The 26276-nt window shown below is 38.6% G+C and overlaps 2 protein-coding genes across 6 annotated transcripts in view; one reads left to right on the top strand and one right to left on the bottom strand.

Annotated features, from left to right (window-relative positions):
• The first annotated feature begins 130 nt into the window (after positions 1 to 130).
• On the top strand, positions 131 to 19129 carry IVNS1ABP (influenza virus NS1A binding protein). Of its 3 annotated transcripts, XM_081223518.1 has the most exons (15): positions 205 to 502; positions 6302 to 6524; positions 7498 to 7625; positions 7848 to 8017; positions 8146 to 8221; positions 9327 to 9500; positions 9847 to 9972; positions 11320 to 11427; positions 15354 to 15483; positions 15719 to 15943; positions 16417 to 16538; positions 16633 to 16759; positions 16843 to 16974; positions 17096 to 17269; positions 18589 to 19129. In XM_081223518.1, the coding sequence occupies exons 3-15, from the start codon at positions 7515 to 7517 to the stop codon at positions 18840 to 18842; spliced, it is 1929 nt and encodes a 642-aa protein (XP_081079644.1). In that variant the 5' UTR covers positions 205 to 502; positions 6302 to 6524; positions 7498 to 7514; the 3' UTR covers positions 18843 to 19129. The 3 variants fall into 3 exon arrangements, with proteins under 3 accessions (XP_081079646.1, XP_081079644.1, XP_081079645.1); XM_081223519.1 differs by lacking the exons at positions 205 to 502; positions 6302 to 6524; positions 7498 to 7625; ... (2 more) ...; positions 9327 to 9500; positions 9847 to 9972 and adding an exon at positions 10364 to 10500; XM_081223520.1 differs by lacking the exons at positions 11320 to 11427; positions 15354 to 15483; positions 15719 to 15943; ... (3 more) ...; positions 17096 to 17269; positions 18589 to 19129 and adding an exon at positions 10360 to 10501 and having other exon boundaries at positions 131 to 502.
• The window catches only part of SWT1 (SWT1 RNA endoribonuclease homolog), a 99487-nt gene continuing 92092 nt past the window's right edge, over positions 18882 to 26276 (bottom strand). For all 3 annotated transcript variants that reach the window (XM_081223513.1, XM_081223511.1, XM_081223512.1), the window contains exon 19: positions 18882 to 26238. In XM_081223513.1, coding sequence (XP_081079639.1) covers positions 26109 to 26238 — 130 coding nt within the window. In that variant the 3' untranslated portion in view covers positions 18882 to 26108. The remainder of the gene's footprint in view (positions 26239 to 26276) is intronic.

Here is a 26276-nt window from a genome sequence, read left to right as displayed (position 1 = left end):
ACAGGGCGGGGGAGAAGGGTGGGGGGGCGGGGGGAAGGGTGGGGGTGGGGCCAGCGGTGGGCGGGGCCGCGAGCGCTATATTGCTGTGCTCGCTCGTCATTTGCCGACGCTTTCCAGCCGGAAGCGTCGGGGAGGTGTTGGCGGCGGCTACGGCAGCGGCGCACGTGGTGACGTGCGAGGGGGTGAGGCGCTAGCGGGCGGCGGCGGCGAGGGCAGTGTCTCCGGGACGCGCGTGGAGGTCGGTCGCTCGGAACTGCTGGGCACAGTTTCGCCGCCTGCGGCTTCAGCGCCGCTGTGCCAGCGAGCTAGCGAGTCCCCGCGAATTTCCGGTGCGCTCCCCTTCCTCGCAGCCTCCGCGGGCTGTCCGCTCGTCTCCCCGCTCGGCCGCTCCCTCCTCGGTGGCCTCGAGGCGTTTTCCGTTGGGCCGATTCCCGCCCGCTTCCTCCTGCTCCCCTTTGAAGCTCCAGAGATGAGTTTTTCCGTCTCTTTAGAGATGAACCAGGTAATACGCGCCGGTCCCATCGACGGTGGAGGAGGAAGAGGGCGCAGCCAGACTGCGAACTGGGGGATGGCGCGGAGCGGTGCCGGGTGCCGGGAGGAGGATTCCCCAAGCCGCGGCCGCTGCCGCCGCCGCTCTCTGGGGGCGAGGAGCTGCAGCCGAGCGGCCCTCGCGCTCCCGGTGCTGCTGTGGTTGCCGGATCGCGTTAGCGGCCAAGGGCGGGCGCGGGCCGCCTCGGAGAGCGCTGGAGTCGAGGAAGCAGGGCGTGAGGAACGAGAAGTTTTTGCACGAGGGGTCCTCGGGGGCCTGGGTCAAGACGCCGCGCGCGGGCCAGGGATGACCTCCCGGAAGGAGGGCGCGGGAATCTCAGTTCCTGCTGTCAGGAACCGATGCCTAGTGTTGGGGTCGGCCCGGGGTCTGGACTCTCTTCCGTGAGCCTTTCCAGGACCCGGCGAGTGGGGGCGGGGAGCTGGCCCAAGGCCCCATCGGTACCCCGGGCCTGGGGTAGGGTGGCACCGCGCCCCTGATCGCCGTGGGCCGCGGGGTCCTTTGTTCCCGCTCCACGTTGCCCGCTTTTCTTGCCAAGCGCGGGGAGAAGGGGGCGGGAGGAGGGAGGAAGGGAGCGGCTGCCCTGACGTGTCGCGCTGAATGACTGCGGGGCTGGCCAATCCTGGGCGGGGGTGTGCAGACGCTGGGCGCTCTGCCTCCCAGCCTTTGGAGTGGGCTCCCGCCCCGCCGCGCGGGGATGAAGGCCTGGGACTGCAGGACTCTCCAGTCACTCTGGGGCGCTCGCCACTTTGTTTTTGCCAAAGAAAATCGGCAGAGAGGTTTGCTCTTTTTCCGTCCTTCTGCGCATCTTGCAAAGGGACCTGATTGTAAGCTCATGATGGTAGGAAGGTAGCAGGCAGTATCAGATTGAGGATTGACCGTAGGGAAACTTGAACCACAAATACTTTAGAAATAGATTTACTTTTTCCCCAATACAAAGTAGACAGATCTATTGTTTGAGGCCGCTGACGTTTCAAAAACTAGATAAGTAGAAATCAGAGGCCTAAAGGGTTTATTTTTGTTTCCTTAATGTCTGTTGTCAGTCATGGAGGATTAGAACACCCTGGCATCAAACTGTTCTTTGAGAACTTGCGTGTGGTGATCTTCTGTCTAGTAGTAAATAACAACCCTGTAAGCATAGTACTACTCTAAACAGTTCAACAAGTACAGCATGGACTAGACTACCAGAGGCAATATTTTCTTTTACTAATTCTAGCACTGGTGGTTGTTTAAGGATAACAGTATACTGATGAGTAGCTTTAGGCATAATCATGCCAAAACTTCTCTGAAAGATGCTGAAGGAGCAGTTATTCTTTGTATATCTGGAGATGAGGTGTACACTGACTGTTTAGAATTGGATTGAGAATACTATAATTTAATACCAGCTGGCAGGCTACTTGTCAAATGTCTGTAATTTGGTAGTGAGAGGTAAAACTGGACTAGCATCACTGACCTAAAGGAGACCCAGAATGGTTTTTCCTGTTTTCCTAATAGATGAAATCTCTATCATTAGTTAATATTAATTTTTTAATTATCTTAATTTGTAGTTCTGTTGTTCTGACTTTTCTCCCCAAAACAAAGTGTTCCAGGTTTTGGTTTTATTTGCAATAAATAAGACCTTGATTGAAGGATATTTTAGGTGGCGATTGAATGTGTTTCACAAATAAGTGTTGTGTTTTTTTTTTAATGCAAAATGTTTTCCTGTTGGGGAACTGTCTTAATCATTGATATTAAGATGAAGTACCCCTAAAAATCATTTCATTGACTTTTCAACAGTATGATTGTATAGTCAAATCTACAAGAAGGTTGGGGAGCCTCCTACCTTGTGCTAGAGTGTAAATGGAGGAATTAATGAATAAAGGAGTATTTCTGAGTTTTTGTTAGAACCACTTGTAAACTTCAATTACCGCCTTGTAAATGATTTATAAACCGATACATCGCTCACTATCCTTACACTTTTGGTATCAACCTGGATGCCCAACAGGTACCTCAGCCTTATAATGTCCCAAAGCAAACTCCTCTTTTCCTTCCCAACTTTAAGCATGCAGCAAACTAAAAATGTCTCTATTATGCTTTTTGGAATTCTAATTTTGATATTGATGCCGCATATCCACTCTAAAATATCCTTATTACCTTAGTTAGGATAAGCAAGGGTTATAAATAATTTCCCTGCATCCATGTTTTACCCATTCCTCCAGACCATCCCCTATATTTCTGCTAGTGTCCTATGCCTCTGTGCTAAAACTTCTGCTCTGTTTAAACCTTAATGTTGATCTCTTTTACTTCCTCTCCTACTGTTTACCATATGCATTCTGCAAACTACAGTCTATTTAAACAGAGATTGCTGCAGTTTCTGGAATATGTGTGCTTTCATACCTTTTTCCCCTTTTGTTTGAACTGTTTTCACTGCTTGGTTTGTCTTTCTGATTGGTCTGTGGAGTGTTCAAGGCTGGGGAATGGAGTTAACTCCATTGTGTTATGAGCATCCCATTCCAAACTGTGCCTGCCATATGTTTGGAGCCATAAATGTTTGTGGGATATAAGAATTACAGAACAATGAGGTTAAAAGCATGGAGTGAGTGACTGAGTTTGGTGAGTTTTGATATAGATGGATCGTTTCAGACATTGGGAATGTATAACTTCTGGTTTTTAAAAGATTCATTGACTTACTTTGTATTATAAAGTCTGTCCTTTAAAAATGGAGTTAGTTACTATTTTGTGAGTTGGCTACCCTCAAAAGATTGCCTTGAAACTTAAATAATACTTGTAATTTGCCTTGAGGTTTTAAGGATTCTTTGAAAGTTTGATAACATTTTATCTTGCTCTTACTGAAGGCCCAAGAAGAATTTGGGGGCAGGTCATATTGTGCCTACATTTTTTACAGCTCCTTGATAAGGCTTACTGAATTGTATTTGGGTTCAGCTGATCTTTTGGGGGGCTGTGGTAACATGTGAACTTCTGGGTTTTACTAAAGCAATTCAATTACTCATTTATAAGTCGTCTGTATCCCTTTTCTTGCACTGGCCATATTAAGAAACTGAAGACTGTTTACCAGAATATATTGCATTTGATCTCAGTTTTAATTTTAAAAGTGGATTAGTCGAATGTGTTTTTTAAATATCAAAATTCTAAATTTTGTAACTTTATGTAAGCCTGGGATGTTGGGGCTTTCGGTTTGGCTTTTCAAAGATAAAAAATTCTCCCCACATTTTTATTCCATCAGTCACTGAGCTTGAGTTTCATAGACCAAACTGAGATCTATGACTCTTTGGAATGGCTTAAAACTCAATTTGTCCACACTAACTTTAGTGAAAGTGAATGTGAACTTTGAAAGACATGGTTTTGCAGGCAGAAGTTGAGGTGACCTCCTCCAACTTGGGGGTGGGTGAGAGTAGGGGCATATAGTATATGAGGACGGTAATTAAATAAAGTTTGTTGCATTAACTTAAATGTCGAGTGGACTTGAGCTAGCTTTTAAAATCAAGTAGGGTTATACGGATCAGCAGATGTTAAAGAGATGAGGTTCATGTTAAGACCTTGCTGTACGAGAAAATCGAGTACTAATGTAGTAGTACTCACTCTATTGCAAAACTAATAGTATTGTACAAATTTGTATGGCAAGAGTTGCTCCAAAAGTTCTCCAGTATTTTCTCCCAAAGGACTGAAGTGATTTTAACCATCCAGGTTTTTGTTGTTCTTGTTGTTTTCCAAAATAAATTTAAGGTAGAACTTTCAATTTATCAAATACACCCACAGAGATACTGTGAGTTTGGTTCTGGGCCACTGAGGTAAAGCGAGTCACGCCAGTTTTTTGGTTTCTCAGTGCACATAAAAGTTATGTTTACACTCTACTGGAGTCTATTAAGTGTCCAAAGCATTATGTCTTTAAAAATAACATACATACCTTAATTTAAAAATACTTTATTGCTAAAAAATGCTGACCATCAGCTGGCAACTCAGGGTTGCCACAGACCTTCAATTTGCAAAAAAAAAAAAAAAAGAGGTAGTATTTGTGAAGCACAAAAAGTGAAGTGCAGTAAAACGAGGTATGTCTATATATTTATAGATGCCATTTTTATTCTTGGTAAGATCTAGGCTAGTTTACAAATAAATACTGAATAAAACTGGTCAAAGTTTAAAATACTTATAAATCTCCCTTTGTTTTTGGTTTTTCAGAGGGCATACATTTTAATCATATCCAACATAACTTGCATGGAGGGGTCCCCCCCTTTCACCCTTGTATAGATTTTCCCAACTTGAGCTAGGTCTTGGCTGAAAATGTTTGAAGGTTTCTTTTGGATAGTGTGTTCTCTCTGTACATAGAATTGTGTGTTACTTGGAAAACATTTGTTTTGTTAGAACTGGTTTCTTAAGAAAAGCTGAATTAACTAATCTGGATGCAAGTGTAGAGCAGAGGAAATCAATATTACATAAAGGTATGAAATAGTTTCATTGAAGGAGTAAGCATTGACAACAGTCCCAACCTGAGTCAGAATACTCAGGTTTCCTTGAAATAAAACCTAAGCTATGGAGAAACCAGTGAAGGCATACGGGATAGAGATTGTGCATGTGTTGCACTTAATACAATAGCTTGTTGAAATGGAACTGGACTAGCCTTCAAGTGGGTTCCGGGGTAAGGGACCATTCACATTAATGTAATTGTTAGATTTAGAATTGTCGGCTTGATTGATATATAAGGAAAATACAGGTAATTTGAAGATGTCCATTTTAAAAAGTATGCACATCTTTCAAATAATTTCTTATTTTAGTTCTGGCTTGCTGAATTAGTAGTGTAATAGCAGTTCAGATGATTAAAAAATAAGTACCATCTGACTTTGACACTTTTAGTTAATGACATGTGAAAATGGGGGGAGGACTGAATGTGATTTCCCTGAAGATTTGATTTGAACCAGAATTATTCCGTTGGTAGTTTATTACTGTATATGAGAAAAATGATCATACAAAGCATAGACATTAATATTTTCCTTTTTGTTTATTTAGTTCATTTCAACAAATTACTCATCTTTATATTCAGGTTTCTAGGCTAGTTGTTTTGGTGGGGGGAGATGGGAAGGATACAAAGATAAAGAAAACAGAGGCTCTGCCTTCAAGAGGCCTTGAATCAAGGAAGATAAGCCAGAACAGACCAGCTGGAAGGTCACACACACACACACTTTCAGAGAGGGTTCAGTATGTGGAGGATGGGGAGGAACTACTCAGCTGAAGGGATTTGGCAGGGGCTCTGGAGGTAAGATTTCAGCGGGCAGAGGCTGGGTTAAGGGTATTCCGAGAGAAGGAAACTTGAAGTTACAGAGGTGGGTAAGTACAGAGCACATTTTGGGAAACAGTGTATCTGGTTTGACTGTAACATTGTATACATGTCGGGGAATAATGATGGTTGCTTGCTGGCTGGTAACACAGACAGAACACATGTTTGTATATTAGTTGGAATCTAATAGTAAAGAATATTAGGATTAACCAATATTTATATTTTCCTCTAATTTTGTGCTTGTGTATCTCACTTAAATGTAAAAGTTACTAGCTCCTTCTGGGGAGGGATTTTATTTTTTTTAATCACCTGAGTGGTTGCAGGTTAAATGAAAATGCTTATGTATAGTTGCATTCGTGTTATTTTCTGTATTGTGCCATTTACCTCAAAATGTCTCCAAGATCAGGACTTTGCATGATCTGATCGACCTAGATCAATGGCAGTCTTTGATCATTCTGAATATCCAACAATTGTCATTATTACAGATTATGATGCATGATTATCACAGAAGAAGTTCGTGTCTATAGCTTTAAAGGACTTGATTACATCATTTTCAAGCCTGATAAGTTTTGGAATCACCATTAGAGCTTCAGACACCTCTGCCTTCACTTCAGCCACCTGTCTTCATACCTCAACAAAGTGCTGAGTTTCCTTTGTCCTTGGATTATTTAAAACACCCTGGAAATACATTTCTCACCAGTATAGTAGGTAAGTGGATAGTCAGTGCCCAGTGCACACATTTTTTGTTTTCTGAAGACTGTGCCAAGCACACTAACAGCCTTTCATAATTTTTTTAAAAGGCGAAGTCAGTAATATTCGTAGAAAAAAAATTTTGCTATATTTTCCTTTCTATAAACTATTTTGAATTTAAATAAATCAGTTACTTCAAACTGAAATCTTCTATCACCACTTTTTAATGATGCATTTTGTGTAGCCATTAGTCACTTGTTCACAGGAAACGGTGAAATGGAAAATTTTTTAAAGAACATACATTTCTATCTTGTATGTTTTTGAGATAAGTGATTTAAAATATATGAAACCTGAAAAGGGAACAGAATTTTTAAAATATTTTTATTTTATTGGCGTATAGTTGATTTACAATGTTGTGTTAGTTTCAGGTGTACAGCAAAGTGATTCAGTTATACATATACATATACAGTTACACATATATTGATTCTTTTTTAGCTTCTTTTCTCACATAGGTTATCACAGAATATTGAGTAGAGCAAAGGAAACAGAATGTAAGTTAGTCGTATATATCAGTGAGTAAAGGAATGACTGCAGCCCCAACCAAGGAATCTATATGTGATGATGATGACCACTTCACATCCTTCCAGGCTTTTCAGTTGCTTGTTATATGGGTTTGGGCAGGGCTGAGTTTACATTTTTTTTCCCCTTCACAATGAGTGTACTAATAGGAATAGAAACCTGGCCAAAATTGCTGGGACACCATAACACTACTGTATGAATCCTTGAAAAGACTTAGGACCAAAGTATAGGGGTACAAAGGCTTAGACGTTCAGTGCCAGTGGTGTTTTAGCAATGTTTTTGTATGATAAAATTTTTGTGTGTTGTTGATAGGATGAAATTTGAAAATTAAAGATACTGCATTACTCTTTAAAATGTTATAAAAATCACCATTCATAAGTAAAAGTAACTTGGCTTTCTTTCTGCCCTTTAGCCAAATTATAAGGAAAAATGATTCCCAATGGATATTTAATGTTTGAAGACGAAAATTTCATTGAGTCTTCTGTTGCCAAATTAAATGCCCTGAGGAAAAGTGGCCAGTTCTGTGATGTTCGACTTCAGGTATTTAAAGCGTAATTGGAAACTTACAGAATTGATCTTTCATTACTAAAAAACCATATGTTCTTGGATTGGCTTGTTTTGTTTTTCATAGGAGGCATTTAATGAAATAAGTTTAAAAAAGAATGATTTACCCAGAAATGTAAGATGAAGGATACGATGTAGTAATTAGCTAGAGAAATACATAGTCCACAATGCTTCTAATGTTAATTCCTCACTTTGCAGGTCTGTGGCCATGAGATGTTAGCACACAGAGCAGTCCTGGCTTGCTGCAGTCCCTATTTATTTGAAATCTTTAATAATGATAGTGATCCTCACCGAGTTTCTCACGTTAAGTTTGATGATCTCAATCCGGAAGCTGTTGAAGTCTTGTTGAATTATGCCTACACTGCTCAGTAAGTTCTCGAAAGTACATCATATAACTAGGGAATGAAATTCCAAGTCCCTCTAAATTTATTTAAATTAAGTATCTGTGTTTCAAGGCCTTGGTATGATAAATGATAAAGAACCTTTTTTCTAATAGGTTGAAAGCCGATAAGGAATTAGTCAAAGACGTTTATTCTGCAGCAAAGAAGCTGAAGATGGACCGAGTGAAGCAGGTAGAGTAACAGAAGTAATATACAAGGAGTACTGTTACTAGGGGGTCTTATTTTATATGATTAGTGTGTACAATTTGTTATAAGACATCTGTTGGACTCAAGAACTTGAAAATGTCCCTTTTTTTCCCCTAGAGAACCGAATATTTATGTAATTTTAACTGTTTAGCCAATGTAACACAGCAGGGTCACACTTCCTCTCAGATAATTCAAGCTACAATCTTGCTCTTTCAATAGTCTTCTCTGACAGGGTAAGTCTTGATTTTCTCAGTTAATCATATAACTCATATCCTTAATTCTCCGTTCTTCTACACTTCTCGGTTGTTCTTTAGAAGTGTTCTTTCTAGAATTTAATGCCACTGAGAAGTGCTTAATAATTTACAGGAAAAAAGGCATTTAATCCTCTAATGTGGGAGTCAGAAAACTGCAGGCCTGAGGCCAGCTGCCTGCTTTTATAACATCTTATGGTGACATAGCTTTCATTTACATACGGTCTATGGCTGCTTTCCACCTGCTGTGACAGAGTTGAGAAGTGGTGGGAAAGTACGGCCCACAAGCCTAAAAGCTTTCTGTCTGGCCCTTTGAGAAGAAGTTTGCTAAGCCCCTCACTCTGCTTAAAAATCCTTTTGTGGTCATAGCACACGTCCCTCAGGTTAGAAGTCCAGGCTCTCCCTCATATAGTTGCTGTTCTTCCAAAACTATTTCCTGATTGTCTTATCTTTTGTTCTGGCCAAACTAAATTGTTGCAGCATCTTCCCTAGTTTCTATGTGCATTCAGTGTCATCTCCCCTGTAGAGCCCCATTCAGATTACTGCCTTTATGAAGCCTGATCTATCATTCTAGTTGGAAATACTTGTCCGAACATTTCATGTGCATTTTCATAGCATTTCAGTTTGTTTCATTTTTCCTTAAGCATCCTATATATTTGAATGGCATTCTTTGATGTTTATCATTTGTATACATGTATTCTTCCTACTGTTAAACTTGTTCTAAGGCAGTGATTTTGGGTTAATCTTTATATATTCACATAGTACTTACACACTGAGTATTAAATATTTCTTAAATAAAATGTATGTAAATGTTGGCACTCGTGTATTTCTTTTCCAAGGTTTGTGGTGACTATTTACTATCTAGAATGGATGTTACCAGCTGCATCTCTTACCGAAATTTTGCAAGTTGTATGGGAGACTCCCGTTTGTTGAATAAGGTTGATGCTTATATTCAGGAGCATTTGTTACAAATTTCAGAAGAGGAAGAGTTTCTTAAACTTCCACGGCTAAAGGTAAAATCTATAAAGATGAAAGATGTAAAGGTTAAATAAAGAGGTACATACTACTTAGTTCCAGGAATGTAATCTTTCTCCATGTTTCAAGCAAGTGAGTAATGGTTATGAAAAAGACAATACATTGAAACCATATGGTTATTTTTAGCAGTGTAATGGTTTTCTGCCTACCAGTTTGTTTACTTTCTTTTCTTTTTCTTCTCTCTTTTTTTTTTGGCTACTGGTTTCCTTAAAAATTAGAGTAAACGTATGGAGTGCAGTTGGGCATCTATGACCTCTTTATTATGAAATTGAGAATTAGAGGCTCAACACTGATCCATGTGTCTTTGTTCTTTCCCAACTCTAGTTGGAGGTAATGCTTGAAGATAATGTTTGCTTGCCCAGCAATGGCAAATTGTACACAAAGGTAATCAACTGGGTGCAGCGTAGCATCTGGGAGAATGGAGACAGTCTGGAAGAGCTGATGGAAGAGGTTAGTTTTAAAGTAAATGGGATTCAACAATTATTAAAAATTATTTTGCTATAACATGAAGGATTCCCTTTCACTTTTATTTTATAACCATGACCCTAAAGAATTTAAATTTTGCTATAGGTACCCCTAAGCTGAGAAACAGGGGGGGTGTCCAGGTGAGCTGAATGAACTGTTCAGTTTGGTCTTCTGCTTTTCTTTTTTTATTTCTTTGCTTATTATGTGCTGTTAACTTTCTTTAAAGTAGCATGTAATTTGCTTTAGAAATGGGAGGTGGTACTGAAATTTTCTGTAGATTCTTAATTTTTCTTCACAGGTTTTTGCTTTAAATTGACAAGTAGGTAAAAGCTTCTAATGGTTGTTCCTCCCCATTGATTTATCTCCCCATAGGTTTATTAACAAAACTAGGATACCCAAGACTGAAGAAACAAGAAGAATCCTCAAGTGTATTGACACGTAAAGAAGCAGCAGTCCTGCCCCAGTTCTCCTAAGAAAAATCCGCTGTGGGCAGAGAACGATGATGATTTAATGGTGTTTACTCCTTTACAGGATTCTTGTCTTTAAAGCTTTGTGTTTTTCAATGGTGTTGTTCATACATATAGTCACTCACTTGGGCTACTTTTTGAAAAATACGCAAGAAAAAACTGATGGAGAAATGGTGGGAATTAAGCATGCAGATGGAACAGTGGAGTGACCTTGAGTTTATCCCTCCACTTAAGCCTTTCGGATTCACTAAAGGCTTACCAAACCTGTTAGGCCTTTAAAAACACAGTTACCATTATGCTCTAAAAAGGCTAACAGGTGATTTTTATCTATATGTTTTCCCACTTGAAAATCAGATGCATTAGCCATATGTTTGCATCTGTTAAGGGAGGTGTCTCTGAAGCGTGTTTGAATTTTTGCACTTGTTTTTTATCTGTTTTTCTTGACATTGCTTGCGCAGGACAGAAATATGTTTATGCACATTAGACCACTTACTCTTCAAAGGTGTAAACCATATTCAGTATTTTATTATAAATATCTGTATTCTTTAAGAGCCTATATATTGTACTAGTGCCTTTTTTTCTTAATGCTGTATCATAGAAGCTATGAAAAAACGAAGATTTCTTTCAAGCCACCCAAGCCAAGGACTCTTCAGCCAGTATTAGAAGATTCTGTATCTTATTTTTGTTTTTTACATTTTTACCACCATGACATGTATTTTCTTTACTTTGGGATCCTGCCAGAGTAAGATGTCAAGAAGCTCAAGAAGCACACTGGAGGTTACCTTGAGGCGTTTGTGTGATCTGCATACTAGTGGAGTAGCCATGGAGACAGTAGCCACATGGGTGTTCTGTTGCTGTTTTGCAGGTTCAAACCTTGTACTACTCAGCTGATCACAAGCTGCTTGATGGGAACCTACTAGATGGACAGGCTGAGGTGTTTGGCAGTGATGATGACCACATTCAGTTTGTGCAGGTACACATTGCACATCTGAGGTAACCTCAGGTTGAAATTTGATTAGAGCATTTTATAGCATACTGAGATTTTCCTTTAATAAAGGAAAGTGGAAGAGCTTCACTGGTATAACTGGACAGAAACACTTGTGGGAGAAAACAAGCATACCTTTCATACCATTACTACCATTTTTGCCACATAAAAAGAAATTAACAGAACAAAGTAGGAAATCCCACTTAAGATTTTTTTCTCAAATAGGATTTACAAGTAGTAAGAAAAAGGGCCAATAAGATGAAGCAAAATAGAAATTATTTGTTATTTTGGTCAGATTATAAAAAATAGTTGTTTGTAATGGGAATAACTGTTAGACCCAATTTTTTAAAAAAAATCTCAGGTATAAACTTTTTTAGTTTATGGATAAATAACATAGAGAAAAGAATACAAAGAATAAATGTCACATAGTGAACCCACTGGTTTAAACACTACCTGGGTCAAGAAGAGACTTCTAGCATTCTGGAAGCCTTCCTCTTGCCGCCTTCCCAGTCACTGCCCTACACTTCCCCAAAGGAAGCCATTATATCCCAACTTCTGAAGCATTAGATTAGTTTGCCTGTGTTTGAAATTTATGTAAATGGTTATACAATATGTATTCTTTTTGTTTGGCCTTTAGCTCAACATTGTATTTGTGAGGGATAACTATAAAGTAGGCTGAATCGACCCAAGTTAATGGCTGTTTTCCTTTAATAATTAGAAGGTAAATGATAGACTCAGAAATAACGTGTATGGTGATACTATCAGGTGTTCTGTGTCAGTAGTGGCTGAATATTTTTATTTTCACAAAAAGCTTTTGGGGCTGAGTTAGTTGAGAATTTTGTTCATGTTTGTGCATTTTGAACACTGAGGATATTTTCCCTGTTATCTCTAAACATCTCTAAACTGTAAGTTAATGGTTTTTTAAAGTACTCTTTCAATAAGCAGTGGTTGAGTGCCTGATAAGTGGCAGGCCGTCATGTTAGGTAAGAGGGCCCCAAAATGTGTAAGAGACAGTTTCTGCTTCCGGGACCTTACAGGAGTAGGTAAAACAGAACAGACTTATACGAATTACCTACGGAAGACATTAAGGGGAGGGTGGAACCAAAAGGAGAAAAACTAGGGAAATTTCACAAAGGAGGCAACATTTGAGCCATCTGAGGATGTGGAAGAGTTTGCATAGCAGATAGAGGTGTGTCAGATAGCAAAGGATACCTGTGAAAGGATGATACTGTTGGAATTGCAGGTCACATGACTGGGAGAGTAGGTAAATAACATCTGATCGGGGATCATACTTTGTTCTACAAGTAGTGTGGGACTTTCAAAGAATTTTAGACAAAGGAGTAGAGTGATCTGAACAGATATATTTCACAACTTTAATAATAGTGAAAAACTGGACAAGAGTCCAACAGTAGGGGGATTGGTTAAATTATGGTATTTCCATACAGCAGAGATCTATATGTTCATTATCATGTTTTAGACAGATAGTTAACTATCAGGTGGCAGTCTCTGGGTCGTGGGATTCCAGCTGATGTGAGGGTTTTTTTTGTTTGTTTGTTTTACTTAACTAAATGCATCGAACCCTTCTATTTTTATGACCAGGTACAGAGGGTAGATTAAAGCTTGTGAGACCAATTTGTAGACTATTACAAGCAGTAGTTCAGGTGAAAAGATGAGGGCTTGATCTAAGGACGAGAAGGGGAAAGGGTGGACTCTAGACATTTATAGTTGCAAAGGTCTTTAGTGATTGTTTAGATTAGGAAAATTAAGGAAACGAAGAATTTGAGGGTGAGTAGGACTCTGACCTGTGTGACTTATTCCAGGGAAGTGCCATGAATAGAGATGATGAAGTAAAAAGGATGAGGAAACACACTAAGCTTCAGGAAGAGAAAAAGTTGAGAAGCCGCCATTGGAATCGAATTGTGTTGTACAAGCTAGCTGACATAGGAGAAGAAAGTTTGAAGGAGGACTAGATTGTTAACTGTGTCAGATCATCCTCTGGGAGGTCATGTAAAAGAAGATTAGGGATATCTCTTCTACACTGGTTTTAGGAAGCCACTTTCTAACCTTTAGTGGGTATAATTTCCAGAGAGTATTAAGGTTAAGAAACGCTTAGCTTGAGAAGTGATGGTGGCTGAAAAAGAAAGAGCTACCAGGGACCACCCCTTGGGGAGGTCAGCGGCAAAGAAAGTGTGGGCCAGTGGGTGGGCTGAGTGGGAGGAGTTGATAGGGTAAAGTTTGAAAATAAAGGAGAGTAAAGAATTAGGCTTGAAAATGTTCTGGAAGGAACATAAAAGAGTTAACCAGCATTTCTATATAAGGCTGGTTAGTTACATAACACTAAGTAGTCTTCATTGTTACTGTGCTTTCTTTTCACATTTGATTTTCTCTCAATTAAAGCCATACATTAGAACAGTTTTCTTACTACGGTAAAAGCTCTTAAAGAAGCATCATCAACTTGTGTTACTTTGGATCCCTTCTTCCCACAGATTGGGATAGGGTTTTATGTACTTTGTAATTCCTAGTAGCACAGGACACACAGACTGTCATAGTATAAAAGAGTGGCTTTATACTCAGAATTCCTAATCCTTATTTTTCTTGCATTGCCTTAGACAATGCATATTTTCTCTCTCATTTTCAGTATTTTTACCTATAAAATGGAGAGATATATTGCCCTTACTGGATTAAAAGAGACAGTGTGAATAAAGTGCCTAATATAACACCTAGGTACATAATAAATGTCTAAATGGAATGTAATTATAACCATTAGCATGGTACATTCTCCGCCTTTTCTCAAAATAGCCTACTTAAGCTATAACCACATTTGCTGAATTGCTTACACCAAACTTGATAGTTTTTTCACAGCTTCAAGTAGCTACCAAAATCTTTTTCTCTATTGTTTCATGGCCTTTTTCTTCCACTCGAAACAGAAATTTCCATTAGAGATTCTGTCTACCCATGAGGCTGTGGCCCTGGGGATCAAAATAAGTGGATGAGCAAACTTGGCCAGGTACTGAAGGTGGTACCTATTCATTCAGCAGGCAGTTCCTACCAGGGTAATCTTGACTCTTCTAATGCCATGTGATCATATCCTTTGGAAGTGTCAAGAGCTAAAGTAATTGGAAGAAAACCATCAAAGGGAACTCATACACGAGGGCACAATGTAATCTTCTTACAGTCATTTGAAAATTTGTAGCTTTGCCCATTTCTCCCTCTTTTATGTTCTCATGTATTCGTTTAAAAATGTTTGGTTCTTTTAGTATTATTTCTTCATTAACTTCTGATTACCATTTTTACTTCTGTGTTTTGATGTAGTTTTACTTGTCTAGAAAACCACTCTATAATACCTTTAAGGGAATCCTAGAGAAATATACTTGTAAATATTTCTTATAATTGCCACTTTTTTTCCTGTAAAATAACTTTCAGAGAGATTGGATGGATATATATCTGCTAATATGAAGGATACCAGTACATACGATTTAGTTAAGTTTCACAGTTTCATGGAGATAGTGGGTTAAATGTATTCTCTCAGTTAATTCATGCTGTTTTAGATTTATAACATTTTGGAAGATTCTATACTTAATATAAAGACTATGTGGATTATGAAGGAGGAGGTTCCGTTTTTTCCTTTCTTGACTATTCTAATACTTGACCCACAACATGTTTTTTTTAACTGTTGAACTTTTTCTTGACCAGGGTAGGTGTAGTTGTTTCCTTATTAAGTGGAGATGGAAGAATGCCAGTGATGTGTGTCAGTCAGAAAGTGGTGTTTTGTGTTAAATCTAGGTGTGCTATAAATGTCATGCACAAGTGGAGGGTACTAAGGGTTTTCTCAGTGTTGTGGAATAGCTCAGGAGCAAAGGTACACCAGGTATGGTCTTTGGCTAGGTTTCTGTAGCTGCCTTTTGATTTTGCAGAAAAAGCCACCACGTGAGAATGGCCATAAGCAGATAAGTAGCAGTTCCATTGGATGTCTCTCTTCTCCAAATGCTACAATACAAAGCCCTAAGCACGAGTGGAAAATTGTTGCTTCGGAAAAGACTTCAAGTAAGTGTATTACACTTGTCAGATTGCCTTCAATTTATTTCTTTTTTAAGAAGGAGTTTTAAGTGGAACCATATAATACTTCTAAAGTGATTGAGGAAAAAACTCAGAAGCAACTAAATTTGGAAAAGAGTAGCAGGTCATCCCCTGTCTGGAATCTGTAGTCCAATTCAGGATCACACGGCAACCAAAAGTAATAAAAACTGCATCTTTAAACATGGAACTCTTGTGCTTACAGATAACACTTACTTGTGCCTGGCTGTGCTGGATGGTATTTTCTGTGTCATTTTCCTTCATGGGCGAAACAGCCCACAGAGCTCACCAACAAGTACTCCAAAACTCATTAAAAGCTTAAGCTTTGAGATGCAACCAGATGAGTTAATAGAAAAGCCCATGTCTCCTATGCAGTATGCACGATCTGGTCTGGGGACAGCAGAGATGAATGGCAAACTCATAGCTGCAGGTAAGAATAGAAGGATGAGTGACTTATCAGAAACCTTCAACTGGCTAAGCCTCTGTAAGTGGACGTTTATGCTTGTTTGTGACATGCAAACTTTGGAAGACAGGGTTTGTTTAATATGCCTTCTTCTGTGGCATTCCACTTTACCACATTCTAAGAAGACAGAAATAAAAAGTCAATACTATAGTATTGCTGAGCCTTCAAGTTAATGTCTGTCTCTAATTCTTAAAAAACTGTGAAGTGGGTAATTGTTCTCTCCTAATTTTCAAGTCAAGACTAAGCAATTTACTTACACTCATAATTTTGTCATTCAGCTATTACAAGCACTTAGTTAAAACGTCAACTAATGTGGTCTTATTAAGTTTGTGGACAAAGATTCTTTTTCTCATTTGTACAGATTACTTAAACCATTCTAGACCAGAAACCCTGGTCCAGTTTAATATTTTAAACATAACTCTTTGTGGTTCTTGTACCAGGTGGCTATAACAGAGAGGAGTGTCTTCGAACAGTTGAATGCTATGATCCACATACAGATCATTGGTCCTTTCTTGCTCCCATGAGGACACCAAGAGCCCGATTTCAAATGGCCGTACTCATGGTAAGTGCACTATATTGCAGGAAGAAGCAGCCCACATTTAGCTTTTTCTAAGAACTTGAGAATGGCGGAAATATTAATCTCGCTTTTGGCATAGGGCCAGCTCTATGTGGTAGGTGGATCAAATGGCCACTCAGATGACCTGAGATGTGGAGAGATGTATGATCCAAACATAGATGACTGGACTCCTATTCCAGAATTGAGAACTAACCGTTGTAATGCAGGTAATACTTTTCTGCTGAGATCATCAGTATTTAAGTATGATAATTAAGTTATCAATTTATAACCTTATTTTATACTCATATAGGAGTGTGTGCTCTGAATGGGAAATTATACATCGTTGGTGGCTCAGATCCATATGGCCAAAAAGGACTGAAAAATTGTGATGTATTTGATCCTGTAACAAAGTCATGGACAAGCTGTGCTCCTCTTAACATTCGTAAGTTGATTTTTTTTTTTAATTTTTTTTTTTTTAAGACCTCTGAATCAACGGTATGTGTAGTGCACACTTACAGTTTTGGGAGATAGAATAATAATTTTGGTTTGACTTGATTTTATAGGTAGACACCAGTCTGCAGTCTGTGAGCTTGGTGGTTATTTGTACATAATCGGAGGCGCAGAGTCTTGGAATTGTCTGAACACAGTAGAACGTTATAATCCTGAAAATAACACCTGGACTTTAATTGCATCCATGAATGTGGCTAGGCGAGGAGCTGGAGTGGCTGTTCTCGGCGGTGAGTGTTGGGATTTGGGAGAGTTGAGGAGTAGGCAGTAGCAAGAGTTTGTTCTAAAATTCCAAGAGAATGTCAGTGATAACTATCCACTTGTATAATTAGGAATTCAGAACTAGCCTTTTCTGACGCAGTGGGGATTGGTGGTTTGTCTTTTAGAAATGTCTTTTCTAATCACTCAGTACTGAATATATAACATAAATATATTAATTCATCTTCTTCCATAAATCATACTCATAATGCATCATCTTGGAATTTGAGTTTGTTTCTTTAGAGCAAGAATTTTTAAAAATTTGATTTGTAAAACAAAAGAGATGCAAATCATCTAAATCTAGTCTTTTCTAATTGTCTACTCCATGCCTAATATTTTTAGATTATTTTTAACAAGTGTTTGCAAATCATCATATATAGACACAGCTTTTTCACATCCATTTTATGGATTTACATAATGTTTAATTACATAATTACAATAATGAATTCAGTTAGAATTGTTTTTAGAACAAAGCTTGTGGCTCAACTGGCAAGAGCCTAAGTGTGTAGGCCTGCCAGTAAGTAGCCTACTGGCCTGCAACCCCTGGCCTACTATGAGCCTTGTCGGTTCTTTTATGGGTAAGTACATGGATGCAGGTAGGCTAAGTGACAGTCAGATGAGAAAATAATGAATTCGAGAATCACTAATAAGGTTTTTCCTTAAGCTCCAGAGAATATTTAATGCTAACATTTTATTTGTCTGAAAATAATTTAACTATTAACTGTCCTGCATGTATATTTGAAAATAGTCATAGTTCAGTCTGTTTCCAAGAAGAAATTAGAAATGCCAAAATCATTTTATATAGTTGGAGAGCTCTAGAAAATGTTCAGTTATCTGAAACCTGCTTTCCTATAACTTACTTTGAATCTTAGTTCTTATGCACTGGACTAATAACAGAACTTCCAGTGCACAGAACTACTCTGGTTTGCCACTTACTAGTTGCATCTCTAGGCAAGTTGTCCAACTTCTTTGTTCATTATTTCTTCATCTGTGAAATGGCAGTAATAGAAACAACCACATAGAATTGTTGTGAGAATTGCACTGTAGTTAGATGGTGCCTCCCTTCCTTTAAATTGCCTGATGTAACACACACAAAGGGGTTCTTTTCAATTCTATTCCGTTTGTATCCCCAGCTTCTAGGGAGTGCTTACCACATTAGTAGGCATTCAGTAAATACTTTCTGACAGAATGAACAGGCTTTTCTACCAAGAACCACTGTTTTAGCAAAAGATCAATTTAAGGGTTTCTTTCTTAGCCTCTCTAGATTAACCTTGTCTCGTTTCTCTTTTAGGAAAACTGTTTGTAGGTGGTGGCTTTGATGGTTCTCATGCCATCAGTTGTGTGGAGATGTATGATCCAACTAGAAATGAATGGAAGATGATGGGAAACATGACTTCACCAAGGAGCAATGCTGGGATTGCAACTGTAGGGAACACCATTTATGCAGTGGGAGGATTTGATGGCAATGATTTTCTGAATACGGTGGAAGTCTATAACCTTGAGTCAAATGAGTGGAGCCCCTATACCAAGATTTTCCAGTTTTAACAAATTGAAGACCCTTTCAAACTAACAGGCTTAGTGATGTAATTGTGTTAGGTAGAGGTACACTTGTGAATAAGGAGGGTGGGTGGGTATAGATGTTGCTAACGGCAACACAAAGCTTTTGCATATTGCATATTATTAAACATGCTGTATATACTTTTTGTGTTTATTGGGAAAGGAATGCAAAGATGAAGGTCTGTTTTGTGTATTTTTAGGGCTACTTTGGTTATTTTAGTTTTTTGGAAGTTGATATTGTAAAAGAATAAACCAAGAATTGATTGGGCACATCATTTCAAGAAGTCCCCTCTCCTCCACATTTGTTTGCCAATTTGCACATTAAATGACTCTTCCCTCAAATGTGTATTATGGGGCAAGAGAGAGGTAGGGTTTTAAGATATAGGCAGTTGGGTTTTTTAAGGGCCCTTTTTCAATAACTGGAACACTCTATAACAAAGAGACTTATTTAACTAGATGACAATGACTATTTTTGTTTTTATTAAAAGAAAGCTTACATGCCTACCGAGGTTTAATCTTTTATGATGGCCTTTTTATAAATTTTTGTATTCTCAGCAGACTGCTTTACTTGTTGAAGTAAAATGTGGCAGGTTCAAATTACTGAAGCAGAGTGACAGTCTTAAAAGTATGCAGTGAGGTGTTTTACACGCCCAGAATGCAAGCTTCAGAGAGCTCTTGCCTCAGCTACAATTTTTTTTTTTTTGAGAATGCAATACCAATGTTTATTGGAATGGAGTTGCTGAACAGTAACATGGCTGTGATTTTTATTTGATACACTGTTTTTAAATACTTTGACTTCTTGGGAGTATATTTTATATAGCAAAACACTCAATATTATATTAATAACAGTAAAGAACAGTGAAGTATTTTATCTTCTAAATAATTCCTATTTTTTATTTATCATTAAAAAAACAATCCTAAATGGCAGCCCTTGATTGTAAAAAGAAAAAAAAAAATTACCTTAAACTGTATTGGGTTTATGAATGCAGCCTTTATCAGAACTATGTTTTTGTTCAGTTTTCCTATTCATATGGATAAATACTGGTTGGGGTGGTAACTTGGTATCTATCTAATGTGTAATGCTACACATATAACTTACGGTGCCAAAATTAGAACATCCTAATGCTTGCTGTTGATGCAAACATATTAAAGGTACTTTGCAGGAAATCCTTGCACCATGGGATTACTATCCAAATGTTGTTGTGTACTCATTCATTACTAAAAGTTTTGGGGGGAAATTTTTTTTTTCCAGTAAAAATGAGCTTAAGGTATTTGTGGGAAAATAGTTAACTGGCATCTTACATCTGAAATAAGGACTGATGTAAAGGGGGTTTTTTGGTTTTGTTTTGTTTTCTCTGGGGAGACAGAGGCACACAGGAATCTAATGAGCCAACTGGGACAACATGACTATCCACTGGCTAACCTGGGTGAGAAGAAAATTAGGTATTTTTTTACAAATGTTCCACTGGGACTTTGACACCTTATTTCACTCATCTATCCCACAGAGAACCAACAAGAAAGGAAATCAGTTCGCCTGGTGGCTGTGTAGTTCCTGACTGTCACTGGTTTGGTTCTGGACTAAAACTGGGTTGGCAGATTTGAATTTGCCTAATACGATGAATATTTTTAAAATAGATCTGTGTATGTTCTATTTATTTAGCACAAGGAAATAAGATTTTAGTGGGGGGAGTCAGTGTAGTGTCTTTGAAATCACTTCTCAATTCCTATGTAACATGCTTAATGCAATAATATGTGGGAATACTTTGGGTCAAAGTTTACCTATAGTACCATTGATGCCAAACAGGTAGTTTGGTAGCTAAAATTACGTTCTTTAAGTATGTTTTGAATGTAAGAAGGTTTCATAAAGAAAAAAATAGTGCTCAGTGACCAGTTCTGTTTATCCACATTAAGTTTTTTTTTTTTTTGAGGGAAGGAGAAAATGGCATAGCCTCAGCATTAATTAAAGAATCTTTTTTTAAACCAGTATGGGTTTTGGAATAGTTTAGAAATGATATTGGTAATAACCACTCTTGCAATCAATAGTAATAATGCACAAAACATACTAGACTAAATCCCTAAAAGAGTGGCAAAACTATAAAATACCTGTTTGAATTAACAAAACAATTGATTATACTCAAGCATAAATCACAATAAATTCTTTTATTGTGATTTTCAAGGATAGGGTTTTGATTTTTGGCTTCTAGTATGTCTTAAATACTTTACCATTTCAATGTTTTAGAATTCCTTACATAATCATATTTTAGGAAAAGACCTGGATTTGGGAATATAATTAGTGCTTATTAGGTGTACACCCTATAATCCCTCCAGATCTCAGAATTCTTAACTTAAAACTGAAGTAGGCAAAGGAAAAAGTCCCTTTAGGACATTACTGTAATTCCAGAGTTGCCTTTAGAAGACTATGAGTCACAGAAAACATGGTCTCTATAGTATTAGTCAATTTTTTGTACCCTACTTTGTTTCAAAAAAGGATTTGAAGAGTCTCTCATTGAGACTTAAGATACAGGGTAAATTAACTGAGTGAAAAAAGAGGAGGAAATACCAATATATGAATCGAGTATATCAATCTCAAATACTTAGTAAGGCCAAGCCACAAATTTGGTCCTGTTAACAGGAGTCCTATTAAATAAATTATCTGAAGGTTAAAAAGCAATTACTGTGAAGCATCGGTTTTCTTAATAAGACCAGAAGTTTCTTAAGTCTTAAAAATGATAATGATACATTGAGCAGTAAGTAGAGTACATAAAGAGAGGGATGTACTCAAGTGCATATCATGGGTTCTTTAACTTACTGTTACTAGCACAATGGCCAATAAAAGGCTTCACTGTTAGGAGCTCAATGCTCTGTTGGGGCTTTGAATAAGGGTGAGAAGCAAAAGCTCAGTTATTAAGCTGAGTATATACAGGGTTGATATCTTGTGGAAATACAAGATATTTGCTCAGAGAGAACAACAGGACTAATACAATTTTAGCCTGGAAAAAGGCACACAGAATACCAATGAGCGAGAGACTGAAACTTCTTAAGAGATGAACTGAACTGTCCTGCAAGTTAAGAGTTGCCAAGTTTGAAGGCATCTATCAAATGTAATGGTGGTCATCCAATCAATAATTAACAGGGCCAGCTATCCATTAAGGCTACTCTCAAATCATGATAGTAAGATCTACCTTCTGCATTATGCAAGTGTTCTGTCTCTATCTTAACCAAAAGTGGTGCCAAATCCTTACAAGGTACAGGCTTGAAAGAAAACATCTGATAAGGGATTTGCATCCAGAGCTCTCTAAGCTCAATAAAACCATCCAGTTTTCAAATGGGCAAAAGGTTTGGAACAAGACACTCCACCAAAGAAGATAAATGGAGTCAATAATAACATGAAAACATGCTTACTGTCATAGATTAGGAAAATGTAAAAAGCAAAATGACAACTGGAGCTCTCAAATTGCTGGAGGAATTACAAAATCGTAAGGTCAGTTTGGAAAAAGTGACAGTTTTTTATAAAAAATATCTTATGACACATTAATCCCATTCCTAGGTATTTATCCAAGTGAAATGAAAACATGTTCTTACAGAAACCTGTGTATGAATATAGCAGCTTTACTCATAATCACCAAAAACTGAAAATTCAAATATCCTTCCAACTGGTGAATGGATGGAAGGGTACATCAATACAATGGACTACTACTCAGGAATAAAAACAGTGAAGTATTTCTTGATAAAACAACATGGATGGATCCTCAGAAGCATCATGCTAAGTGAAAAGCCAGCTTCGAAAGCCTCCATTTGCATAGCATTCTGGAAAAGAGAGCTACATGGATAGCAGACACATTAATGGCTTCCAGAGATGGGAATGGGAGTTGGCTACAAAGGGGCACAAGGGAATTTCGAGGAGCAATGGAACTCATTACTTGAGTGTGCTGGTGATTATGTGATTGTGTTTGACAAAACTCAAAACTACAGTTTTACACTTGAAAAAGTTTTGTCTTTCTAGCTTAACCAAACCTTTAAAGGAAAAGCCTTTTTTAAATAGTCTAGGTGGGCTTCCCTGGTGATGCAGTGGTTGAGAGTCCGCCTGCCGATACAGGGGACGCGGGTTTGTGCCCCGGTCCGGGAAGATCCCACATGCCACGGAGCGGCTAGGCCTGTGAGCCATGGCCACTGAGCCTGCGTGTCCGGAGCCTGTGCTCCGCAATGGGAGAGGCCACAACAGTGAGAGGCCCGCATACTGCAAAAAAATAAAAATTAAAAAAATTTTAAAAAGTCTAGGACATGTCAATATTTTACCTGACTAGAAATCACATCAGGGAACCATTCATCCCCACTGGCCATGCAAGGGTTATGTACTGAGTTAATGTAGTTCAGCCGATAACAGTCTACAATAAGAGTTGTGAAGGCTAGGATATTGAATTTGGTTTGTAGTTAGGAACACTGAGCCATGTTGGTAGCTGAAATTTGAGTGTCTTATTGCCTTACCTTCTAGGTTCATAGCTGTAAATTCTGCTCAAGCTCATGGAGTTGCTTATTTTCACTGGAGTGGGGTTTTTTGTTGTTTGTTGGCAAAATAGCTTAAAGAGCCACCAACTGGGAGGGAGACTGGACTGTCAGTCCAATCTAAATCAGAAAAGGAGTATGGGTGGCAGCACTTCCTAAGTGGAAGATGCATTTCATTATTCAATAGTCAGGTGTATTCCCTCTAAGAAAAAGGTAACTTCATCCCAATTCACACAATAGGGAGCTAAAAGGCTCTAATAGATAGGTGGGCGTGGGGAGATGTCACATAAGGAGTATGAACAATAAAAGCTAGGTTCTTAAGGGAGACCATGACACTAAATAATTGTGGATCAACCCTGAAAGAGTGAAAGAACTTATGTTTTAAGATGATGGCCAAAAGATAAAGGAAATAAAGTTTCAGGTTTGTCTTGTGTCCCCTGTCTTTCATATGACAGGCAAAGTGAAATTACCTCATCTATGAAGTTCCAATCTGTGCAGTCCCAACTGCTCACTGCAGGTCCTAACAGGAGGACCCAGTAGGGCACAACAGACTCTAAGTCTTTAGCCAACTTTTCTTTGGCTCAGAGTGCTGGAAGAGCTGAGGCCTGGCCAAGCCAGAGGACCCTCCCTGGTCCTTTCCAGAAGGAAATGGACTATCTTGTGGAAGTAAGCTGGAAAAGGCTAGTGTAAAATGGTTCCAGGAACTTTGCTGTCAAAATCCTCAGGGATGCTTCTCAGGAAGTTATCACCAGCTCCTCACTAAGGCAAGACTTTATGTAGAGAGCCCTTGCCCTCATGTGACTTTTCCCATCAGTCCCTCCTGGCTCATGGCATGCTTATGAAGCTTCTGCCCAAAATACAATAGCTATGTATACTGAATGGAGATTTTAAAACCTGAAGTTCTAAAGATATGATAATTTCCCATGAAAACAAACTTATCAAGGTGGGGCTTAGGATCCTTATGTCAACTGAGTTACTCCAATCCAGAGGGGAGACCCAGAAAAGAAAGAGCAGGGGATGGGAGGAAAGGGATCCCTCAACTCCCACACTGTACTGTTAGAAAAAAAGTATAAATTAAAGTTTCAGGTAAGAAAAGAAGGCAACAAAAAGAAGAAAAAAAACCTGACATTTCAAAGAAATAAACACTAAAAAAATTTTAAAGAATGTCTTCTAAAGATAAAAATAAGACTAGAAAGTTAAAACATTTTCACGTATCAAAATAAATATTTAAAAATGGTTGAAAATTGACAACGCACAAAGTGAAAGACACATAGATTAGGATAAAATTAAAATCCACATGTATAGGGTGAAATACGTAGAAGTATTCAGATGATAGGAGTGAAAAGAAATTTCCTAAAAAGTATAACATATTGAAAAGAGACAAAAAGGGAGGTAATGAAGCACAGCAGGGAGTTCCCTGGCGGTCCAGTGGTTAGGACTGTGCGCTTTCACTGCAGTGACCCACGGTTCAATCCCTAGTCAGGGAACTAAGATCCTGCAAGCTGCGACCAAAACAACAACAACAGCAACAAAAACAAAGCGGAGCAAAACTCAATAACAACTAGAAGCAGCTGAGGGATAAAAGTCTGAAGAAATCTTTGGTAGGGGGAGGGGATGGAAAAGGAAAGAGGCAGACAGCAGAGGTGCTCTAGAAGCTTCTCCTTCTACCCAGGCTCATATCCCTGAGGGCACTTTGAGCCCCAGGAGGAGGTGTGGCTTTCTAAGCAAACAAAGCTCATTGGATCCTTCTTCCTGCTAGTGGGCATCCTGCAAAGTTCTCTTTCATTGGAGGTTCACTTTTATAATCATACCTGTATGCAGTTCAGAAACAAAATTTGGAAGTAAAATGAAAAGCAAAATCACTAAAAATAATTCGTTGCTTTTTAAAAAAAATAAATTAACATTTATAATAGAATGCCAAATTAGATTTAATCTAATGTATTAACAAAAGCATAATATACTTTAGTAAACAAGGATTTCCAACTTACGGTATAACTAAATAAGAAGTCAGTTCAACACCTGGTTTAGCCAGGGGCAAACATCAGCCACTGCTACCTGATAAATCCATGCTGTTTCACATTTAAGAGGACACTGAGCAGAGGGGTCTCCCTGTTTTTCCCATGAGAAATGCATTGGGAAGTGACAAGGCCAGGGAAGAAAAGAGGCTACTGTAGCAAGTTGGAGCTGAAGTCAAAATTCTACTTCCCTTACCTTGGGGGAAGTGGAAGGGATACGTATTACTTGATCAGGTCTACATGGAAGACAGTTTGATCATAAAACAGCCTAGGGGTGAGATTTCTCTTGTGGAATATGGTGAGCATGGTCATGTCCTAATTCTTTCTTGAGGTTTGGAAACGTCTCTGGTCACATACCCATATTTATTGTTGAGAGAGATGCTAACACTGTGTCCTGGGCCTTCCTCAGATGCCACAGTGGCTCTTGCCCTAAGATGACCAAAAAGATGGCTCTCCTTTCCTTAGACACACTGGCTCAGTATTAGGAGTAGAGGTAGGGAGGTAAAGTCAACTTCAGACGAGTTGAGTTCACAGTTTATCCCACAATGGATGCATTAGAACCTCAATGAGATTGTCGGTAATAGGCAATCATCTTTTTGTATATATGAGACATTGACATTTGAGACATTTCTGGAGACATTTCTTGCAAGTCTCCCGGGTTTGGCACAAAAGGTTGAAAGCTACTCTGTTGTTCCTGAAGACAGATGCAGTTCCTTCTAAGTTACAAAATCAGCACTTAGGTTCTATAGTTGAGCATGTCTTCACACCATCCCCTGTTTTTGGCCTCCATATAGACGGAGGCATTGCACTGTTGCATGGTACGTTCCATCTCAACCAGCTGGTGGCATCCAATAGTTAACTTTTCCCTAGGGGATAAAGAAATTTTATATCACTACAAGACAGC

Source organism: Mesoplodon bidens (assembly GCF_964165515.1).
Source record: "Mesoplodon bidens genome assembly, chromosome: 2".
In the NCBI taxonomy this organism is placed as follows: Eukaryota; Metazoa; Chordata; class Mammalia; order Artiodactyla; family Ziphiidae; genus Mesoplodon; species Mesoplodon bidens.
Note: the sequence above shows the minus strand (reverse complement) of the source record. Positions and strands in the feature narration are given on the sequence as shown.